The 22,848-nt window shown below is 47.6% G+C and overlaps 1 protein-coding gene across 3 annotated transcripts in view; it reads left to right on the forward strand.

Annotated features, from left to right (window-relative positions):
• The first annotated feature begins 2,713 nt into the window (after positions 1-2,713).
• Positions 2,714-22,848, forward strand: part of ADORA2A (adenosine A2a receptor) — a 28,224-nt gene continuing 8,089 nt past the window's right edge. Inside the window, exons 1-2 of one of the 3 annotated variants that reach the window (XM_058851197.1) lie at positions 2,714-2,761; positions 16,917-17,794. In XM_058851197.1, coding sequence (XP_058707180.1) covers positions 17,445-17,794 — 350 coding nt within the window. In that variant the 5' untranslated portion in view covers positions 2,714-2,761; positions 16,917-17,444. Of the gene's footprint in view, positions 2,762-3,155; positions 3,242-3,551; positions 3,669-16,916; positions 17,795-22,848 lie in introns of those variants that run through there. The other 2 variants (XM_058851196.1, XM_058851195.1) reach the window with 2 other exon arrangements.

A 22,848-nucleotide genomic window follows, 5' to 3' on the forward strand; every position in this document is an offset into this window, starting at 1 on the left:
TCAGCCTGTCCCTTCATGTCATCTCTTCTTCTGCCTGGGCACAGCAGTCACAGGAATGCTGGTTTATTCTCCAGAGTGACCAAGGGAAGTTGCACTCCTGCTGCTACCACCCCTGCATTTATTATAAAAAATATAATAAAAGCTGTTTGTATTCCTTACAATTTACATTTACTGTCATTGGCCACTGGTAAGGGAGGGCATAAGTAGAAATACCCAGAGGTAAGGACAGGGCACATGGAATATGCACAAGAATTATGGTCTGAAACCTGACAGGGACAATGGCATAGAACTACTAGAAAATCAATTCATTTTTTAGTTCAAAAAGAAAGGTAACAGATCTATTCAGATCTTATTGTAGTAATGGAAGTTATCCTATCCAACTGCTCAATAGGACATAAAACAGCAGCTGCTCATTATAAACACAGTTACTTGTGCAGAAGTGAGAAATGAGCATGCAGAACACAGGGAGGCTCTGGCCCAGTTGCTCTGGGAGGTGTTAACACTGATTTTAACAGCTTGGACCACTGCAGAGTTGCCAGCTGCACAAATAAACTCAGTAGGTGACAGTGGGGATGTGATATGCCATCCAAACTGGAATGGCCAGGGAGGGCAGGTACCAGTGGTTTGGTGCTTCTGGTGTCAGAACACTTCCAGGGAGGGAAAGTAATTTCTAAGAAGCTTTAGAAGCTGGTCAGGGAGCCATTAGCAGCCAGTCCTGTGAAGGTGCTTGGATGTTTGCTTTGGATCTTCTATGACTTGATTTTAAAAATAAATCTATGTAGTTTACATCAAATACTCTTAAAATTGGTTAGCTGCAAAAATCAAAGAGTTGCAGCTGGGAAAATAAACACCCAATGATGCATTTCTGGGGTCCTTCAAAGAAAGATGTGGTGATCAACATTTGTGACTTGGGAAATTTGTGATATATTGAGGATGGGATGGTTGGAATAAACCAGTCTGGCACTTCAGCAAAGGGGGTTGACTGCAACAACTTTGGGTTTAATGTATTCAGGAACAAAACAGTATTTAGAAACTGCATCTCTGCTCCTTAAAAGTATTTTGATTTCCAGCTTTCATTGATTTCAGTAGGACAGAGTAATTTGGATGGCTTTGAGGATCTGGGCCAAAGACTGAGGCAGCCTCTGCAATACAGGAAACACTGCCCTGGACAGGAGCACCACCAAGCAGATGCAGCAGGGCCTGGCAGCTGATTCTGACTTTCCCCTCTAGTTCAAAAACAATTGCAGAGCTTAAAATTTCATGGAATATCAGCTAGGAGTGGGACAATACTACCTCTTGTACAGGGCAGATGTGAGGCCATTACATGAACAATATCCCATTCCTAGTGTCTGTATTTTTTTAAAAAAGCTCTGGTAAACATCATGTAGGCAGGTGACATTTCTAAAGCTATCATTTATGCAGCTTGTTTTCATCAGGCTCCTAATTTTCTCATCTCCCACTTTTGCTTTTTCTCTTGACTTGGCTAATCAGTGTATGTGTTCCTTAAAATCATTTCATGTTACTGTGTGGTAAATTACTCCAGCTTTTTCTGTAACTTCCTGGGAAAAATTACTTTATTTTTGCTCTCCAGAGGATTCCCATTGTGTTTGGAGCAGCCTTCACTGCGCTCTGTAGTTCCCAGCTGCGTGGCTGAGCCAGCCCATGGACCAGCCTGGGCTAAGAGTGAAGGGGAGGGCAGCTCAGGTGCCAGGTGCTGCTGCCAGTGCTGAATTTTTAATGTTTAGATGCTCATAGATGTTGAGGTTGGCACTGAAGGAGCTGCTGGCTGTTCTGCTCCTTCTTTCCTACTGTCTTGTTACACCAAGGAAATGTAAAAGCATCGCTGGTGCTGCTGCTGCCGGGGAAGGCAGCGAGAGCAGTGCTGGGTGCCGGTGATGTGGGAATGCTTTACGGGTGGGGAATCCGAGAATAAACCTCCCTGCACGACACCCAAACCGTGGCAGTCCCTGCACAGAGGGGCCTGGGCTGGATCAGTGTGTCCCAGGCTGGGAGCTGCCATTGGGTTTGTTGGAAGCGTGGAGTCACGCTGGTGCTCCTTCCTCTTTGCAATGTCCACCCAATAGGAACACGTGGATTACTTACTCGCTAAGAGGTAAACTTGAAAAGTAGAAGTTAAAAAACTTAGAAGATACCCACAAAGACGAGTGGGATTAAATTCTTGGGAGGTTCTCTCCCTGTTTCAGAATTTCTGCCAGATGAGTCATGGCTGTCCCCAAGTCCTCCGGGGCAGCGGGAGCTGGCTGGGGACAGGCGCAGCCCCAGGGCAGGAAATGTGCGGTGTGCTGGGGGGATCCACAGCCGCCTACCCGCTGGGAATGTGAAACTGCTGTCAAAGAGTCAATATCTCTGCAGAGAACTCTTAAAACACTTCCAGAGTGGCAATGCACAAGGCGCCTTTCCGTAGGTAGCAGTGGCAGCTGGGAAGAAAGTGAAGTTTCTCTGTGTGTGCAGCCTGACCCGATGTCCCCCGCTGCCACCACGGCCCTGTGTGCTACAGCTGCAGGCTTCGACTCGCTGGGTTGGTTTTCCAGCCTGGAAAGAAGTAGCTGCTTAAAATAATGTAGTGTCAAAGCCCTCCTCTCCTCCCCTCCCCTCTGCCCTCTCCCCTCTCCTTTTCCCTTCCCTATTCCTTCTCTTCTTTCCTCTCCTTTCTTTCCTCCTTTCATTGTATGCAGATCCAGCCCAGTCAAAGCCCGCTGCTGTCACTTGCAGGTCCCTCACGACAAGCGAGGACTCTCAAGTAAGTGCCCTCTCTCCTCCAGCCCCCTGCGGGGATGCTGCTCCGGCCCGTCCGTGTTGGCACCGAGCCTCGCGGTGCCGGGTCGCGTCCGGCCGCCAGGTAAAGCTGCGGGGCTGCCGAGCGCCCATCCCGCCGGGAGCGGGGCCGGGAGCGGGGCCGGGAGCGGGGCCGGAGCCGTTCCCGGGGCCGTTCCCGGGGCCGTTCCCGGGGCCGCTCCCGGGGCCGTTCCCGGGGCCGTTCCCGGGGCCGTTCCCGGGGCCGTTCCCGGGGCCGTTCCCGGGGCCGCTCCCGGGGCCGTTCCCGGGGCCGTTCCCGGGGCCGCTCCCGGGGCCGCTCCCGGGGCCGTGCCCGCCCCGCGCCGCCCTGCAGGGGGAGCCGCGGCAGCCGCGTCCTGCGCGGAGGCGGGAGCGGAGCGGGGCAGCGCCGGCACCGCCGCACGGCTCCGGGCGCGGCCGGAGCGGAGCAGCGCCCCGAGGCCAGGTGGGTGAGGCCGGCGGGCCCGCGGGGAGGGGCGGCGGGGGCCCGGGGTGCAGCTCCCGGGGCGGAGCGGGACCTCCCGGCCGGGGCGGGCTGCGGGGCTCGTCCCGCTGGAGCATCCCGAGCGCGGCGGTCCCCGGCCCCGGCGGCCGCCGTGCGCGGCTCGGGTTCCCTTGCGGCGTCCGCTCCCTCTCCTGCCCGTCCCGCGAATTTGAAAAGTGGCCTCCCCCTGCCCTCCCGGTGCGGCCGAGCCCCCAGCCTCAAGACGGGGCGATTTTGCCCTGCTACCGCTTTCTCCTGCCCCGGCTCGGATGGTGTTTCCCCCGCGGAGCCGGTGCTTTTCGGTCCGTGCTGATTCCCGACTGGCAGTCCCTCGACACACCCCCGCGCTCCAAGATGTTTGCTCCACGGGTCTTCCCTCAAACATCAGGTGCTGGACTTTGCCTCCCTGCACCCAGCCCTCCTCCGGCCCTTCAGCGGATATTTGTGCTTAATCATAAAATAGCGATTCCACAGGAGCACCCTTCATCCTGCAAACTTCTCCGTAGTGCTTTCAAGGAGATTTCTATGCGCTTCACAGTCGTGTTAAAGGGAAAAGGGCAGGGACTGAATAGATGGCTTCAAAGCTGTGCGATCTTGTCCCATTCCTTGCCCCCAAAAGCCCCAGCTCTGCCTTATCTCAGCCGAGCAGCTGCAAGTTCCCCAGCAGAGCTCCTTTCCCTGCGGCCGGGAGCGCTCAGCCCCGGTACCCCGCGATGGAGCCGCCACTCCCCGAGGGGCCCGCGCCCCTGTGCTGGGGGAGAGGGCAGCAGGAGGACAGACAGACAGACGGGCTGGGAGGTGCGGGGTGTCTCCGGAGCTGTCGGCAGGATGTGGATGCAGGTTTTTGCCCTGCCCGGGGCTGGCCCGAGGCAGCAGGTGCCTTTCCCATCCCGCCGTGTCGGTGCTGCTGCGTGGTGCCCTCGCCGGGGATGCTCCTGGGAGGAGATTTTCTGCGTGGTCGTTCGTGTGGTCTAAGAGTCACTGTTGCTTTATTGCTCTTTTGTGCCCTGGACAGTGTGAGTTTGGGGGATCTCGGGTGCAGGGGGACTGCAGGCTTTGCTGTAGCCTGAAAGGAGGAAAGGTGGTCGAGCGCCTTCTTCAAAACTGCCTGGAGCACCGAGCCCGCAGAGACAGGAAGGGTTAACTTAAAGAGAACAACATGACTCACTTGGTAAATAGTTAATAGAATTGCTGTAACTACTTAAAATTATTTTCCTAAGCAGATGGCCAACTATTAGATAACTCAGTCTTTGGATGTATTTGTTTTCAGGTTTCTTATCAGGCTGGTAAGTCTCAGGCACATGTAACTCAAGAACTGCAGTAATTGATAAATTCGTTCTTCTGCATGAGGGAAGCTAACAGGGAGAGAAAGCATGGTCAGCCTCTGCAGTTAGAGACACCTCTAGAATATATTGCCCAAATGAGGTAGAAAAAGATTAGATAAAGCAACCAGCAAGGATGTGAGAAATATTTCAATTGAGTTATCTCTGTGGAGGAAATACCTTATTTTGAATCTCAATAAAAAAGTCAATATAAATGTAATCAAGTACCACAAAAAACTATGGAAACAAAATCCTGTCTAATGTGGCAAATGGATTAAATTCTGAATTAACCAGGAAAGCTGTGAACCTCTGAATTTGCAGAGAAAACATGTGGGTACCAGCTGCAAACATGTATGTGTATACATAAAATAAAAATGACCTATTATTGCAGGGTGTGAAAAAAAAAAAAAAAGGCAAGCAAGTCTCCATTTTAATGGTGGCCATGTGGTACCTTTGTAATTTTCATGTGTATATAATCTGTGTCTTTCCATGTGTATTTTTATACATAAAAAACAGAACCAGCATCACCCTGTACCAGGAATGTTGGCCCAATAATGATGTATTTAGCCTCTGTCCTACCAGTGGGTGCAAAAGGCACTGAAGGTCTGAGCTGGAAAGGTTCTGCCAGGTCTCTCATGTTTGCATTTCTGGTTTTGCTGGTGTTTTAATAGGATGTTTCCATGAGGGCTGCTGCTGCTGCTATTGCGTTTGACTGTAATCAGTTTTTGAAAGTTCTTCATTTTTTGGTTTAATCTTCAGTGATGGATTTCATCTAGAGCTGTGTGGCTGGGTTCTCCTAAGAACCACTGGGAAAAGCTCAGCTCTGCAGAAGGTTTGGGGGGATCTTTACTCTTCCTTTCAGTCCTGTCTCTCAGAAGGGTCTGGTCCCCCCTTGGTTTTGAGCCTGGCTGCTTTTCCATCTTGTGTTGAAGGAAAGCCTCTCGCTTTACCATTTCCTTTCTGCCTGGCTGACTGATGGCTCTATGATTTCTCATCTGTACAGGATGTTTAAGGTTTCACAGATTTCTCACCATTTTCACTATGCTTCAGCTCTTCGCTGGGGTTTGACATTTCTGCCCACACGAGATGGGACAAGGCACAGTGTGGGGAAAGTCTGAGTTCTGCCCAGCTGGCAGTGAGGTGTTCTTCATCCAAAAGCTGGTGCCAACATCTCTTGGTGTCCTGCAAAGTTTGTCTTCAGCTCAGACTCCAGCTCTGCTTGTTCATTTTCTCATTCAATCTGGATTGTTATTAACTCCCAAGGTTGTTCTTTATTGTGTGATTTCCATCTGAAAATGGAGATGGGCTATTAAACATTTTTTTTTGTTGGACTCTGAAGTAAAAACCAGGAAAGAGATCTTGAACTGTGTGTCAAGGAATCAGGGAAGATCCTCACAATTCAATGGAGGTTTATTCCCCTTTATCAGGACATTTGGTATTTAGGACCAGAAGGTTTGGTTGCTTCATGGACCATCTTCAGGTTTTGCACAGTGCACCTGAGCAGCCTTGGTGAAGCTACTTGAACAAAATAGCACCAGTTCCTTGCCTCTCTAATAATTTCCAAAATGCTGAGGAAGCTGCCACTTAATGAAATGCTCCTGTAGCTGAATATTGAGGGTTGGACTGTTAGGGGTGAAGAACTGGCAGCATTCTGTCTTGGGAGGGCAGGAGGGTTTGGGCAGATGCACAGGAGGTGATTTAACCTCTGAAGGCTTCAGTTCCTTCTGTAGTCAGAAGATGCCTCTCCCTTCACAAAGGTTGCATCTGTATCAGGAATAATTATTGGTTGTATTGCACTTTTTTTTTTCTGTGGTAAATCTCTGTAGATCAGAATGGACAGATGGCACATACAATTCTCAATTATGGAAAATATCCTTAGGAGGCACTTGGAGGTCATCTAATCCAGACCTCTGCCCAAAGGCGGGATCAGCTCTGGATTTTCATTCCTGACATCTTTCTCTATCCTGCTCCTCAAGACCTGCAGTGGAGACCCCTCACTTTCCTGGTGTGCAGGAAATACCCTGATGTCCTGCTTAAACCTCCTTTGCTCTAACTCCTTCTTCATCCTGACCACAGTGGGCAACCCACAGATAATCAGCAAAGAGTATTTCAAAGCACTTCACAAAATGCAGGTATTTGGTAAATGTGAGTGGGTAAAGGTGTGTTCTCTTTCATTTCTCAACCTGGGTCCTGGGGCTCTTGCTGATTGGGATTTTAAAATTTTTATTTCTTTAAAATTTACACTTTTCAAGCCCAAATAAAGTCATTTTCTTACCACTACAAATGCAGCTGTGGAAGGCAGGGTTTGAAAAGAAATGACAGCTACAAGACAAATTGTATTTATCTTAGATGGTAAGTCAGGGGTTGCATGCAGTAGGTTTATCACTATCTGACAGGTAACAAGATAAAGTCCAGGTGTTACACAGGGATGTGGAAAGACTTGAAAAAGGAATAAAGAATACTTTACAAAGCATTTTTAGGGAACATTTGCAAACAATGCACCTGAGACAATGGAGAAGTTAGCAGGGAGGGAAACTTCTTGAAGGGATGATTTGAGCCAGGGACAGGGGGAGGGAAAGGCATGCAGGGGATGAAGGAATCTTCCTGTCCCTCTCTGATACAAGGAGAGGAAAGGGGGTTTTTCCTGGAGCTTTGGAGACGTGACGGGTGACATGCTGGGCTCCTGTCTGTGTTGATTAGCATTTGTGATTGCTCCCAGTTCCAGCGGGGAAAGCACTCCGGCATTCTGCTCCTTGCAGCTTGGGGCTGTTTTATCTGCCGGCAGGCTGCGATACGGCATTCCCTGCTCCCCGTGCGCGGTGTTTGTGGCTCCCAGCTGCAGCCGTGGCCCTTGTTCTGCTCCTCCCGGGGGGATTTTGGCTGCTGGAGCCTCTCGAAGCCCAGCCCGAGGCGCGGGGTCCCGTCTGAGCATCCCCCCGGGCAGGGCAGCCCCTCGCCCGTCGAACGCTGCCCAGCGGAGCGCAGCGCAAGCTTTTAACGCGTCCCTTCGGGAATGGTGAGCTTTGGTTTTCCCTGGTAGGAGTTTCCTCATTCAGTATTCAGACCTCAGAGTCTCCTCTGTTTTTCTCCTGGCTTTGCTTTGTTGGAGATGTTTTGGTTTGGGTTTGCACTGTCGTGTATCTCCTCTTGCTTCTTGTCTCCCCTTCTCCCCCCCGTTATTTTTTCTAACTGGAGCAGCATAAATGTTTCTGTCCTCTCTGCCTGTTCTCTGATATTGGCCTCTTATGCAAATCCCCCTTCTTGTACTGGGAAAGTCCTCTACAAACAGCCCTATCATTTTCTTTATTGAGTTTTCCCCAATAGAACAGGATTGTCAGATCCTGGTATGAATCAGCTGTTGAGCTTAAAGGACTTAAGGGAAGTAGGTGGTTAAATGTCATATTCTGTGATAATAACAACTCTGGTTTCAGTATGAGATCCATACACTTGGGCACAGACTGGGATTTTCCATAGGAAACATTCCCCTGGATAAAAGACACCTAGGAGATAGCGGCTTTTTATTAAAATCTTCAGAAGAGAGGCACGTGATAGAAATTGAATAATTACAGTTTCCACATACGTCCAATGCACAGATCAGTGCCCAGGTTCAATGGGATGGTGGAAAATCGCATCAGACTGACCTGGGCTGGCACCAGCACCATTACAGCTCCTGGAGTATGTGTGGGGAAGCACATTGACATTTTAAAATTTTGTAAAATGTTCTGCAGCCTGGATTTGGGCAAAAAAAATGACCTGTGCTGGTGCCTGCCTAGTCAGGAATAATCTGGGACTGTTTCTGATAATCCCAAGTGCAGGCCTCTTCAGCAGACCTTTTAAAACTTTGTCAGACACCTAAAAGACATGAATACTTTCTTTTAGGTCATCCTATGTCTTATGAAATGTTGATCCAAACTTTGCTTGACCATTATGATTCATTTAGGGTTCTTGTTAACTTTCCTACCCCATTCCTGAATGGAAATCTGCATTTTCCTCCATGTAAGCATCGTTCAGCCCAGCTGTATGATTACAGCAGGCAACACATGGACACAGTCCACGTGGGAGAAACCATCCTGAAGGCTTGGGGGTATCTGAGCACCTCTCTGGGATCCATCTCTGCTTGACTAACATCTTCTGTGTTTTGAGTCAAATGTCACCATCCCTAAGGAATTTGCCTTGGAGCTCTGTTTTGGTTTGTCCTTGTTTGGCAAAGTGTGAGGCTCATGGTTGTCATGCATTTGAGAAATGAGTGCAGGTTTCTTTACAGATGGGCCTTTTCTATGATGTCTTGTTGTGCAGCGACTGTAAAATATCTTAAGTTTTCATAGGACACAAGGGCCACTTCCCAAGGCTGGTGGAGCTATCTCAGCTGTAGTGGGGTCCTGCCAGCTGCTCTCCTCTCCTTTCTGCTCCCTCTGGACAAGAACAGCAGTTCATGAACAGCCAGCAAATGCAGTAAAATGGTTTCTGGAGTGATTTATGAATGGCTGCTGCTTCTCCAGTGTGATGTTTGGGTGTAGAAGGACAGAAGTCACTGCTGAAATGACTGTGTCATTTCCCCAGCAGCTCTGTGCTGGCACTGGAAGCGTGAGAGGTGTGGGGCTGTCACTGGAGCGGATGTGCTCTGACCACAGCACAGGGGCTGAGGAAATGACAGAAGGACTTAAGAGTCCTCAGAGCACCAGCTGAACACTGACACTCTGGGATCAGTAACGGTGACACTGGAAAGTTCTTAATAATTTGGATTATAATCAAGGACTTGGGGGGAAAAAACCAGTCCCTTTGAGTAGCTCTGGTGTCGGTGTGGCTGGCTGGAAGTGCAAGCCACCTGACAAGGGTGACAGCAGTGTGGTGCAAGTCACAGCAAAGAGGCGAGGGAATGACAGTGAGGACATGTGGCCTCGGGCCATCATCAGGGCATCAACTCCTTATTCACAGAGGGTGGCAGAGTCCTAAAAATGTCTTAAATAGCTTTGAGGCTGTGACAGAAGCATTGGCAGGATGGTGAGGCTGACACTGAGCAAATAAACATTAGCAGTCAGAGTTTTACCTACAAAATGGATGAGGGAAAGTTGCTGGAAACAAACTCAGGGGACAGAAAATTTGTTATTGTGGCTTTTGCCTGCTTTTGGGATGAACAGTGTTGTACAATGCTTTCCTCAGGATAGGGAAGGACAGCTGGGGAACATTTTAAGTTACATTAGAGAGAGACAGTAAGAATTAGATTCTTTGTGCTGTAGAAGGATGTTGGTTGACCTGCTAGAACAGCTCTCCCTGCAGCAGGGTGAGTTTTTGTTTCACCATCAGAGTTTATGCAAACAGGCAGGACAGTGCTCGAGGGAGCAGGAGCAGGGATCATGGGGCATGGTGGAGAGAAAACCTGCACTTAGAGAAGGCAAACAGGGTTTGGGAATAACTGGATAAAAATGCAAGAAAACTAACAGATGTACCCAATTCTCAACTGCCTGTCTGGAAACTTCATACAGAAAAGAGAGGCAAAGTCACATCTGGAGAGAGGTCTACTCCATTATTTTAAAATAGACCAGAACGGATGCATTAGCAATATGATAAATATCTTCAGAATAAATTCTTCCCTTGCCCGTATTCCTCAGTGGGTCACCTCTTCTTTATATTCTGTTTCCTCATTTCTCTTACTTTGTCCTTGAAGGAAATGCTCCTCATGTGTGAACACAGCTGGTTTTGGTAGGGCTGTGAGGAGGCAGAGTTTGCCTTTGAGTTCTTCCCTCACACAGGAAAGGAAAACTGGCTCCTCAGAGACATTGTGGATGATATTGGCAGTAGTAACTTCTTTCTGGCCATGGTACATGGTTTTAATTATGCTTTTTTACTTGTCTGCCTTACGAAAGCCTATCCAAATGCTCTCTTTTTTTTTTTTTTTTTTTTTTTATTTTTAGAAGTGCCACCATAGATAAATGAACATCAGCTGTCCTGAGTGCAAATAATTTGCTCAAAATCCAACATGTTTCAGTGTCTTTTGGCAATATATCATGCCTGCTGCCCAGTGAGACTTTGGTGAGCACAGGGGAGCTGTTTTCCCTTCTGTTTGTTTGATCTGGCTAATTTAACTGCTGGTCATTCATCCTTACTTAGTTTCGCCCTCCTTGGCTTTTTGTGACCATTAGAATTGGAATAATTACTGTGAGGTTTTTTTTCTTGCTTTTAAACATTTATAACATCCACTTAGGAAAAAAATATGGTCAAATGTATTCTGTTCTAATCTTCCGCTACCACAATAGAAATTAATCCACTTCTAGCACTTGGAGGGCAGGAGGCAAAGCTGCAATATTGGTTTGGGATTATCCATTCCTGTCTGCCAGCTCATCTGTGTTATGACCTTTGCTTGTTGTCCAGTGGGATTTTGCTTTTGGGGCAGTTTTGGTTTTTAATTTATTTTTTTTTTCTAATGGGCACAAACAGGAGGAGAAGAGAGGCACAGGACAGGCTGGCAGGGTGTGGTTTTGTCACGGTTTTGGTTGCTGTCAGTGATGCAGCGGTCTGGGTGTCTGTGGTAAATCACGACTTTACACCCAGGTTCACCATGCTTGTTGCTGGAGTACAGCCTCCTTTCTTGGCCTGGACTGCTGCAGGGATGGAAATGTAAAACAGAATTGTTGCCCCTCTTTCCCATTTTTAAACTGACAAATAAAGTTCAGGCACAGTGCAGGTCCCTGAAGAGCCATTTCTTCTGCCTTTCACAAGTACGTGAAGGGAAGGTTTTAAATCCTGAGAACTGTTGCTTTCTCGTAAGAGGGGATTACACCAAATTTAGCAAAGCTGAAGCTCTCATTTTACTTATTATTTCAAGAGAATTTATGCAGAAATCTTTTTTTACCCCACTGTAGGTTTATATTACAGCAGACTTCACTTCCCAAGAGGAGACAGAGTCTGTACTTCCAAAAAATCCTTGGCCTTGCATTTTTGCAATCAGAGCATCAGTGGCTCAGATGATATTTTGAATAAAATCTGAGGCGGTGCTTGGAAGGGTCAGCCTGGCATGTGGAGCCCCTTGATAGAACAAACATTTCCACACCTGCCTGTGTTCTGCACTTGCAATGGTGTCCACACAGGCAGGCGTGCAAGGGCCTCCAGGGAGGGCTGAGGGAAGTGCAAGTGCTCCAGGTACCTGAAAACCAAGAGCATGGTGAGCTGATAATTTTGCCTGCTTTGTTTCACTTGCGTCCTTTGTTAACAAAGAGCAGTCTAGAGGGAAATAGTCTATTATTAATATTTAATTTCCTCCTATTACTGTAAGCAGATGACCTAAAGGATCATTTAGGCAGCAGCCAATAATAAAGCAAAGAGAGGAATGAGAAAACGTATGTCTTGGTTAGGTGGGTGATGCTCCTTCCTCCTCTTTCCTGCCCCACCCAGCCCCAGCTCTTCATCCTTCCACGGGAGGCAGGGCTGAGGATGCTCCCCATGGCTGTGTGTGAGCAGTCAGGGACCCAGGGAAGCTGCTCTACCTGAAGTACTCAGAAAATACCAAACTACAGAAAGGAAGCTCTTGAGCGACACAGAGAAGCGCTCCTGCTGCCTTCCCTATCCCTCTCCCCAAAGGACACCTGTTTTCATTATGTTTTACAGCCAGGGTTGTTTTGCAAATTTGTGTTCTGCCTGTGAGCACATTGGCTCGTTTATTGTGACTTGATCCTCTGAAGTGGTGGGGAGAGACAAGATTTCTTGGAATCTTTGATTTAAAAGATAGGGAGATTCTCTTTGAGCTGAAGGGATTTCAAAGAGAGGATAAAAACTGACAAGCATCTCCCCCTCCAGGCTTTGGAAAGTAGGAAACAAATGATTTAGCAGCACCAATTTTTCTGCTTAGGGCCATGTGTGAATTCAAGGATTTTCCCTAAGGGAATTGGGTAATCTGCATGTGGCTGGTACCTGGGAAGGGTCATGTTGTCAAAAAGAGATGCAAGATTGTGATCTGTGGAATGGGCCTTGATGAACACCCCCCTGGCCCCCTGAAGCTGCCTGCTGCCTCTCCTGCCCCATCCTGGAGCAGACACAGAAACCAACCCCTCTGGGGCCCAGGGAAGCTGCAGTCTGTCACCTACGTGCCCACAGACTGTCTTGGGTGCCCTAAGGGCTGCTGATCATCTGGAGTTTTTGCTAATACGTGAGAGGAGCTGTCAAACTGAAGTGTCACAGGCACTGTGAGCCTGGCAGGCACAGAGGGTGCGTCTGCTCTGTACCAGCTGACAGAGCCTGGGCAGCCAAAGCCTCCCAAAGCAGGATGGACTCGGCCCAGAGGGGCCAAGTGCAGGAGATGAGCTTGTCTGAGGTGGCTGATTTGAACCAAGCAGTGGCCAAGGGCTCAGCTCGATGCTTTTGGCACTCAGGAGAGAGAAGGGGCAGCACCTTGGTCCAAAGTCAACTGGAGATGCCAAACTAAAGCTTGCTTAGGCTCTGCTGGTGAATTGCTTCATGGGAACGTGCTGTGCAGATGCTTTATTGAATTTTCAAGGAGGAGTTTCTCATTGGGACTGAAATATGAGAGAGAACAGAGTGTTCCAAGTCACTACAAATGAACAGAGCACCAGGTTTACAGGTTTGTGAATGACAAAAAAGGTTTATTTAATAATGGGGGAAAGGCCGGAACATAGCCCGGGGTATCAAGAAGGAATTAACAAAATAAAACAAGGGCTTATGAAGAAATACTAATTGCAGCTGTCCAGCCTGTTGGGTGATACAGGTTATTTTTCTTAAGTTTCAAGAAGCTTGCCATGCTGATCCCTCAAGGGCCTGAGGTGTTAAATATACACTTCCCCAGTGAGTAAAGCAGATTGTTAATTAATTTTTTTCTTATTAGACCTGGTTGCTGAGCCTTTGGGTCTTGCATGAAGTAGACAATTGTACAATAAATTTTGTTTTGCCTCTGGATCTATGTCATCTTCTCTGGGTGGTCTCTATTTCATTTTGTCCCCTTGTAGTGAATTTCTAGCTGTATAAGCAGAAAGACTGAGCCTGCTCTTTTTTAAAACAAGCTGCAAATACTCCTGAAATGGAGATTTGTTATGTCAGGTGAGCACTACAGCAGCTGACACTGTGAGAGAGGTGAGTGAGCTCAGGTTGAACATGAACCCTCCCAGGTTGTGGCACATTCTGTCAGCAGCAGGTGAGGCTGGGCTTGTGTGGCCAGTAATTGGTTTTTCTAATGTCAGTGGCTACTCAGTGGCGCTGAAGCAGAGAATAAATGTTGTTTTGTCGTGGCTGGGCCACCTGCTCTGCTCCAGCCATTTCTCCCCTGAGATGTGCTGGCTCTGCAGAACTCCAAGTGTTTTCCAGCCCATCTGAGAGCAGAGGGTGGAAGGACATGCTGTCCTTTTCTGGACATAACATTCCAATTGCTTCAGAATAAATGACTGGGGCTTGGGATGAAGATCAGGCCACTGTTTGTGTAGAGAGATGGGAAGCGAGGGACAAACAAATTCAGAGTTAAAAAATTCAAATTTAACATCAGACCATGAAACTGTCAAAGTAGAAGGTTAAAAGCTCTGTTGTGTCAGAAAATAGTGTGTGATGTAGTCATTAAGCCTCAGATTCCAGCACTGTGCTTTTTCAGGTTCAGGCAGAGGTGTAGGAAATTTCAGCTTTGTTCTGAGCCATTGGTATGTGCAGAACCTCCACAGTGAAGTTTTAACTTTCCTCCATGTCTTGCTGGAATTTGAGATGAGCCATTGAAAGAGTCAGGTTAAAGAGAATGCATCTAGGATTAGTGTGGATTCATGATGCTGCTGAAGGGGGCTCTAAAATGGGGAAGAATATCCAGTAATTTTGCTTTGATCCTCTTCACTGAGGTGTATAAGCTGTGAAATTATGGGAAAGAACAACACAGCAGGACTTGAGATAAATCCTCTGAGCATCAAGATTAAAGTGCCCAGTTCTCAGGCTGGCAGGGCTTTCTTCAGTTCTTCTGACTCCATCTCTTGTGAGGGAATTACAGTGGGTTCAGCAGTAGTTTTGGCCCAAGTATGTCAGAGTAATTTGTTACATTTTTCTAAACTTGGCCTGGTACTGGAGTTTGAACATGTTCTTGTTGTGCATGGGGAGGTGTGAGCCTGTGGGAGGTGTGTGCTCCCACTCTGTGCCTGACCCTGTCCTGCTGAGGGACTCAGGGGCTCACACCCAACTGAGTCTCAGGCACAGCTGTGTCCTGCACCCCCTTCCTCTCAGGAGCCTGTTTTGCCCGCTGCTTCCTTTGTTAGGTTGTTTTTTCCTCCTACCAGCTTTTTCCTGTCTTTTTTTCCTCCCTTCTTGCTCACACACATGCACAAAGCATTGTTTATTTCTCATCCTGCCCCTTCTGTTCTCTCTGCCTTCAGATCTTTATTTCTATCTTATATTAATTCTAATCCTCTTCCCTGGAAGCTGGGCTGGAGGGTGAGGTTTCAATATCGCTGCTTTGAAACAAACCTGTTGGGATTTGTAATGGACAAGCAGATGCTTACAGGGGAATATCACTGACATCCCTGAAATCCAAGAAAGTAAAAGCCATCTTTAGGAAGTCACTGAAAAACTGCAGGTTTTGCTGTAGGAGCATAGACAACATAGAGACTTCTTGGGGGTTTTGTTCTTTAAAAAAGATTAAATGCATGATCTTTATCTTCCTCGTGATAGCTAGATCACACACTGATCTCCACTGTTGATTTCTTCTGCTAAAACCAAACAAAACATAGAAACAAGATAGCTGAAGGTAGAGAAAAGCAAGGGTTTTGAAGCATGTCCAAACCACCAAGAATCATTCACTTTCCTTTCAAATGCAGCATTAGCAATAGAGCTCTAAATCAATGAAAGGTCTAAAATTAGATTATATTCCTGAGATCAGATGTGAATCACAAGTTAATCATATTTTCTTTTATTATCACTGTCTTTACCCTTTTATTTTATCCTGAGAAATTAGGTTTCTGACTTGAAAACAGAGTGAACTGTGAAGGCATCAAGCCCTGATGGGTGAGACCATGCCAGATCACCTGTGGATGGGGCTCAAAAATCGTGTGTTTTGGAGGTTCATGTTACATGGTGATTTATCAGTTAGTGCTGTGTTCCTCTCTCTCCTAGCCCTCTGATGTATCAAGCTGTTTCTTAAATTAATGAGAAAATATTATTGCTAAAGCTTGCTAAATAAGGTTTGCAACCCACTCTGGAAGTGACAGGCGAGGACAGCAAGCAATTATCTCTTGACTGTGGCACAAAGCTCAGGGAATTGTATTCTCCTTTCTGTATTTTTAGCTGAAACTGTGGTGAGATGCACCCATATCTGAAGCAGAGGTACGAGGTGACCTGCAAGGGCGTGCAGGTGATGTGCATCTGCTCGTGTGAAATGCAGCTGCAGGATTGTTTCCTCTCAAGTAGCACCAACTTTAGTCCCAGAGCTGTGTGCAGGACACTGCAGGAACATGAAGGCAGCCCTGAGCCATGGCACTGGCATTGTGCCTGCGTGGGTATTTCTAGGAGAGGTGTGTTTTGGTGGTCGTGTTTCTGGCTGGTTAGAGGTGAAGGATGATGCTGTCCTGGATGCAACAAACACTGTGGACAGTGCAGGTATAAGGAACAAATGGTTTGCTTGTAGGATACAGATTTACATGAACAAAAATAATGGAATTGCAGGAGGGGAGCCTGCAGAGGCCCCTGGAAGGAGCATGCATGGTCAGCAGGAATGTCCTCAAAGATGTCCCTGTCTGGCACACCTTGAACACTCCTCCCTGCCATGGATCTTGTTCCAGTGTCTGGATACATGGAGACCACACAGGTGTGGCCACAGAGGAGTGACCACACGTGCCAGCAGTGCAGCTCCCGTATGAGTGAGGGTCCGTGTCCTTGCAGAGCAGGGTGTTGGTGCGACACTTTTGTGGCAAAGCACGTGAGGGTGGGCAGCACGTGATGGCTCAAACCCGGTGTTTGCAGATCAGAGGGAGACAGGTGTGTGTGAAAGGCTCCTCCACCTTTCCTCTGTGCAGCCTCAGCACTTGCCAGGACATAATTAGTGGGGCTCTCGTGTTTCAGGGCGGGCTATGGAGCAGCTGCTGAAGTGCCAGCTCAGTTGGTAGCCTCAAAAACAAAACGTCCCTTGTTTCTCATCAGCACTGTGAAACGCTGCCTTCCTGCGGGTTTGGCCCCGCAGCTTTCAGGGTAGACAAAATGTGAGAATTTTGCCAATAATGTCTTCTTCTAGGTCTGCTTAATATCCGTTATCAATTTAATGTGCCACTTTAATGAGATTTTGCTTTCTCCATCTCCTCCATAGAGCTGATTACTTAATGTATGTGGTTGGTGTTTTCTTTTCTTTTTAGAGGAAACTGCAAGTGAAGAAGTTCAATGTTTGCTTCAGCTGAAGAGAATATTTCCCAAGTCCTGGCGGGAAAAGGTGAAAAAGAGGACCAGAGGATGTTGCTAGTAGGTATGGAGATGACAGGAAGCCATGACTAGAAGGGGGATTGTCAACAGGAAACAGAGCACCGCAGCCAATGTGACACTGCTGCACAGTACAGCTGCTGTGCTGTGCTGCCTGCTGGACTCTGAGGCCTGGGGAGCACTGTCTGTCTCCAAGAGAGATTCTCCTGTCCGTTTGTCTGCTGGAGTTTGAATTGTTCTGCACCTGCTTAATCCACTTCGCTGGAGCTGGCAAACCCTGGGGCTTTTTTCTTGTCACCAGCTACTGTAAAGTCCTTGAACAGCCATGGGGAGCAAAAGGTGTGTGTGAGCAGCCTTTCTGGGCTGGCAGCCGAGCACTCCACGGACCCCAGGCAGCTTTGAGGTGTCTTGGCTGTTCAGTGCTCTGCAGATATGAACGCTGAGCTTTGGGCCTGGTTGTTCTCACCATGCTAGTACATGGGAAGGACGACTTCCTCTCAGACATAGCCTACATCATCCTGGAACTGATCATTGCAGTGCTGGCCATCCTGGGGAACATCCTGGTCTGCTGGGCCGTGTATTTGAACAGCAACTTGCAGAACGTCACCAACTATTTTGTGGTGTCCCTGGCGGCTGCTGACATTGCCGTGGGCGTGCTGGCAATCCCCTTTGCCATCACCATCAGCACTGGCTTCTGTGCCTTCTTCTATGGCTGCCTTTTCATTGCCTGCTTTGTCCTGGTCTTGACTCAGAGTTCCATCTTCAGCCTCCTTGCTATCGCCATCGACAGAATCATTGCCATCCGAATACCCCTCAGGTAAGCATGGGCTGGGCTGTGGAGGTGAGGGCTCAACATCCCTAAAAACCACAGGTCTGGAGATGAATCAATGAAGGAAAAGTTAAATAAGGATCAGTGCTTTCTCTTGTATTTTGAAAGCTAATTTTCTAGGTCCTAAAGTCTGCCTTGGCTGGTGGATTTTCTGGATGCTTCTTTTTCCTGCTCTTCTCTGCTCTGTCCTTTGATGGGTGTCCATGACATCACAGAGGTGCTGCCTGGGAGCTGCCTCGCCATTCTTAGACAAACTGTGCCCTGAGCTGCAGCCAGTGGCACCAGAAGGATGGTGGAGAGCAGAAAGAGGGTGAGGTCAACTTGCCCCTCTCCCCGTGGGAGGAGAGGGGTTCTGCCTGAAGCTGTAGCAGCAGGGCTGGGGGGAGGGAGGTGGGGTTTTCTCTCAGGGGTCTGTTTAATGCAAAGGGAGAAGAAGCAGCAGGCTGACAAGAAATGGGCCTTAGGAAGATTTGGACTGGCCCAGGCACTGCCTCTGGAAGCACTGCATAGGTTGGGTCAAGGTGCAGGCTTGTCCCAAGCCACGCCTGCAGATGGGGATTTTGTGGTCTCTGCAGTTTAAAGAAAGAAAAGGACATTTTAGTGACTCAGCCTGGCTGCTGCTTGGTGTGTGAGCAGGGAGGCTGACATGGGACAAGGGGAAGTTTTGCCTCACTCACAGGGGCTGCTGCTCAGTTCAGTTTTGCAGGAGCACGTCGTTGTGATGGGCTGTGTGTGCCCGTGGGCGCGAGGCAGCGCCGCGTTGCTGTGACAATGCTCAGTCACTCACTGAGCTCCAGAGATGGAGAGGAAGCCCCTGGAGAGGCTGGTGCAGGAGAACTGTAGGAGTCTCCTTCCTTCCTGTCTTGTCCTTGGGAGGATGCTGCACGCTCTTGGGAATGGAGAGACTGCCTTCATCTCCTGAACAACCAATGTGGCTGAAAAAATGGAACTAATTTCTGATTTTTGTGCTCTTGAGTTTGAGTTTTTGGACATCCTCACTCTTTTTGAGCTTAAATCATGTGTGCTGATCTGCACAATTTAGTTCTGTCTCTTCTGAATACTTTGGTCATGCAGCACTTATATCAATTAACACAAACCTCCTGTTCAAAACCAGAATGGGAGCCCTGGAGAGCGGAAATTGCCTTTCCATGTGGACCAGTGCAGCCAAGTCTTTCCTGAAGCCTCGCCTCAGCAAGTTTGTGCTGCTATAACATTGCCTTTAATGGGTTATTTCCAAACCCATTGGTCATACCTGTTACAGCTTCTAGTTTTGATGTAGATGTAAGGAATAACTGTTCCATTCCACTGCAGAGAAAAAAACCCCTCTGTCCATAATAGTTACCTATAAAGTGGATTGTCTCCACTTTTCTACAGGTCTGCTATAGATTATTTCAGTTTATAAACCAAAATAATGATAAATGGTACAAGGAAACATGTTGAGTAGCCCCTGGGAGCTGCCTCTGAAATGATTTTGAGAAGGGCTGATGTCTTGATTTCATCTCTCACAAGCTAACTCTGAGGATGTCTGCTGACAGTTTAAGCACTCTTATTGCTAGAGGATGACTTGCCAGGAAAGGGATTTTAAGAATCTGGATTTCTGCCCACGTTTTCGGCTATCACTGTAACTATATTGCCTCGAAAATGTAATTTCCTGGAACAACCAAGGTAAAGTCTTTTCAAAGAACCAGACTACATCAGTGCTGGGCATGACACCGGTTTCACTATCTTGTTTTGGAAAAAACAGAGCACACCCTCCTCCACCCCAGGAACAGAGGGACTGACTGGATGCAGAAACCCACAGGTAAATCCATGGGTTCCTCCTCCTCCCTGTCCTCTGCTGGTTTGTCCTTTTACAGCAGGAGTGATGAACTTGTCAGTTGTGTTTCCCTTTTAGAATTTATGGATGAATAAGCATTAGATTTATAGCCTCAGACACGCTGAGAAAGTGAAAGCTGATTATCTGAAGAGGGAAATGTGGTATAATTTAGATTGCCCACATCCTCATGGTTTTTTTCTTTTTCTAATACCGGTTTGTCTTAAAAATGGGTCAAACAATTTGAAGCTAGTTCTGCCATTAACAGTGTGTTGTTCTCACCCCATCCTTTAATACCTGGGAAGGCCTCTTCTCCTCCCCACAGGACATGAAAGATACCATCAGGTTTTCCTAATATTCATTCGCTAATTCATTAATAAACCAGGCTTCCTTCACTCTAGTGAAAACAAAAAGGGCCATACCTTTGTTTAATTCTTCTGTTTCTCTTTAAATATTTCATGTCTGATTTGTCCTAATGAAGATAACTGCCTGTGTGTATTCTCACAGAAATAAACTGTCAGTACTAAGAAGGCAGAATAGTGAGTTTTGTGATACTGCTTGGTTTTGGACCCCTCAGTACATTATTAATTACCTTTCCAATTATTTTTCTGTGGAGAAGAGACCCTCCTCCAAAAAACTGCAATGAGAAAAGACATTTATCCATTTAAAATGGATAAAAAATGAATTTGTGAATATCTTAGGTGTTCTGCCTTTCAAACAATTTAAATATTTTGTAGAATTTGGTCAATTTTCCACAAGTTCTCAAGCACTTGCCTGAATTCTGCCACGTTTTATACAAATATAACACTCTGCAAGCAGCAGTAAGGCACTCCCAAGGAAGGGAGCCTGAGCCATTGTTCACTCTAGGACAAAATGAGGTCTCTCACATGGCAGGTACCTGAAAACCTGCACTGACTAATATCAAACCCTCAGGTGCTGTGAACAAAACTGGCTGTGACTCTGAGCCCCAGGATGAAGCCCTGGGCCAAGAACAATTGCTGCTTTCCAGGCTCTGTGGTGCCAGCAAAGGCTCTGTGGGCACCATGCCCAGCCACGTGCTCCTGTGCAGGCATTTGTGTAAAGACATTCTCAGGGGAAGGACAGGTAGCTCCAACACACTGGAAAGAGAGGGGAAATTTTCCTTCCTGCAGCCAAACACAAGATTTGCTGAGGTTACTGAGGTTGCTGCTTGCTCTCTGTGCTGGATTCAGGCATAAAACACACAGGTCATACAGTGCCAACTGCAGGCCTTTTCCTCTGCTGCCTTTGCTGCTGCAGTGCTTCTCTGGGGAAACATTATTAAGGTACAGCTCCCTGGTGTTTGGAGTCTTGGGACTGATTTATCCCATGCGGCAGTGATTTAAACTGCGGTTCTGAGGTGGTTTTCTCCCAGAGGACATGAAGAACTGGCTTCTCAAAGTCTAGGAAGAATAGGGGAGATGAACACCAACCCTGAATGAAGGATAGGGTGTGCAAGGGACCTTTGTGCTGAGAGCAGCCTGTTTCAGTAGTTGCTTCAATTCCCTAGGCTTCCCTTCTGAAATGCTGAAAAGTGAGCATCTAAACCAGTGAATCAGGGTTTTAATGTTTTATTGTCACTTTGAGCCATGTGTGGACTTATTTCTTTCCCTGCTCACCATAAACCTTTTGACTTTATGGAATGCATTTCCTACATATGCTCATGTTAAATACATTTAGGGCATGTTCAGCCTAATGTGAGAACAGAGTAAATCCCCTCCTTCTTTTAACACGGGCACAGTTTTGAAAGCAGTGCCCTCGTGGCCTGCACAGAACTTGTTGTTACCAAGGTTTTATTCAAGAAGCTGATCATGTCACGAGCAGAACTGTGTCTGCCCATCATTCCTGCTTCTGCTGCTTAGAGAAGAGATAATGCTGGGCACCTGTGCCCACCTCCCCAGTCTCCATAGCATGGACAAACACCAGGATCACTCAGTACCTGGCAATAGAGGAGGGAGGCTCTGGACAGAGGGGTTTGGTACAGGTGAAGGTCTCTTTGATTTCCTGCCCTGTCACAGATTTCCTGGATGATCTGGGATTGCCAGGTCTCCTCATTTCCACATACACGTAATAAGGATTGAATATTCTGCTTGGTCCTGTCCCTAATGGCTGCAGCTGCCTGTGGTGTGGGCTGCTGAGTGGATGTATTTGGTGAGCAGTGTTTTGTAATGACTTGTTAAGCACCTTGGAGCAGTGCTAGAATTCATATCAAAGCCCTCAGCTGAGCACAGGCATTCTGGGTGATGCAGTAAAGGTGTCTGAAAAACGCTCCACACCTGCCAGAGGATGTGCAGTGCTGACCAGCAAAGGAGGGTCTGGAAGACAAGCAGCAGGATGGCTGGACACGGTGATGGTGAGTTAGGCCACCTACACATCATGCAGTGGATTGAAAGGTTTTAACTTCTTCCTGAAGACACTCTGGACAGACTACCAGCTCTGTCTTTCACCCAGTCTCAGAGACTCTGTGCAGGAGTCTTTGTCTTCATGGTACAGATTTTAGTCCAAGGACCCAGAAGTGGCACATCCACAGCCATGTTACTCTATGCAGCCCAGAAGAGCTGTACATTCACCAAGGGCAGCTGCTCTCCTGCAGTCATTTTGCCAGCTGGGTGGTAGGGAGAGCAGCAGGGCAGGTGAAACTGTTTTAGGTGAAAACTTTCACATTTTCATGTGCTTGAAAAGTTGGTTTTGCCTTTTAGAGGAGGCAGGTGACTCTATCCCCACATCCAGTGCCATGAGCATCCCTGTGCTCTGCACTCAGGTCCTTTGTGCCTGAAATTTCACAAGCAGAAGTGGTTGTTTGTGTAAGTGCAAGTGTGTTATTTCCAGGAAGCAGAACTGCTGCTGCACAGACAATCCACATCAGACATGCTGCAAAGTCACCTGCCAGCTATGCAGAACGAGGGCTGCGGGTGTGACCACCTCCTTTCAGCTGGTTTTGTCTCCTGCATGGTGCCAGCAACTCCTGGGATAGAGGATGTGTCTGGGAAGCCCTGAACTCACCCTGTAGAGCTCTGCAGCACTGAGGATATGGATAGTGGCTTTGGCCTGGCTGCTGTGAGCCTGGAAAGATACTGAGACAAAGTACACGGAGACGTACACAAAGTCCTCAATGTGGATAAGAGGAAAGAGTCCAGGAAAACCCATCTGGACTATAATGCTACCTCCGCCAAGTCAGTCAGAGCTGCCTCATGTGGATCCTAGAAATTAA

The sequence above is a fragment of the Poecile atricapillus genome, chromosome 16 (assembly GCF_030490865.1).
Source record: "Poecile atricapillus isolate bPoeAtr1 chromosome 16, bPoeAtr1.hap1, whole genome shotgun sequence".
NCBI classification, from domain to species: domain Eukaryota; kingdom Metazoa; phylum Chordata; class Aves; order Passeriformes; family Paridae; genus Poecile; species Poecile atricapillus.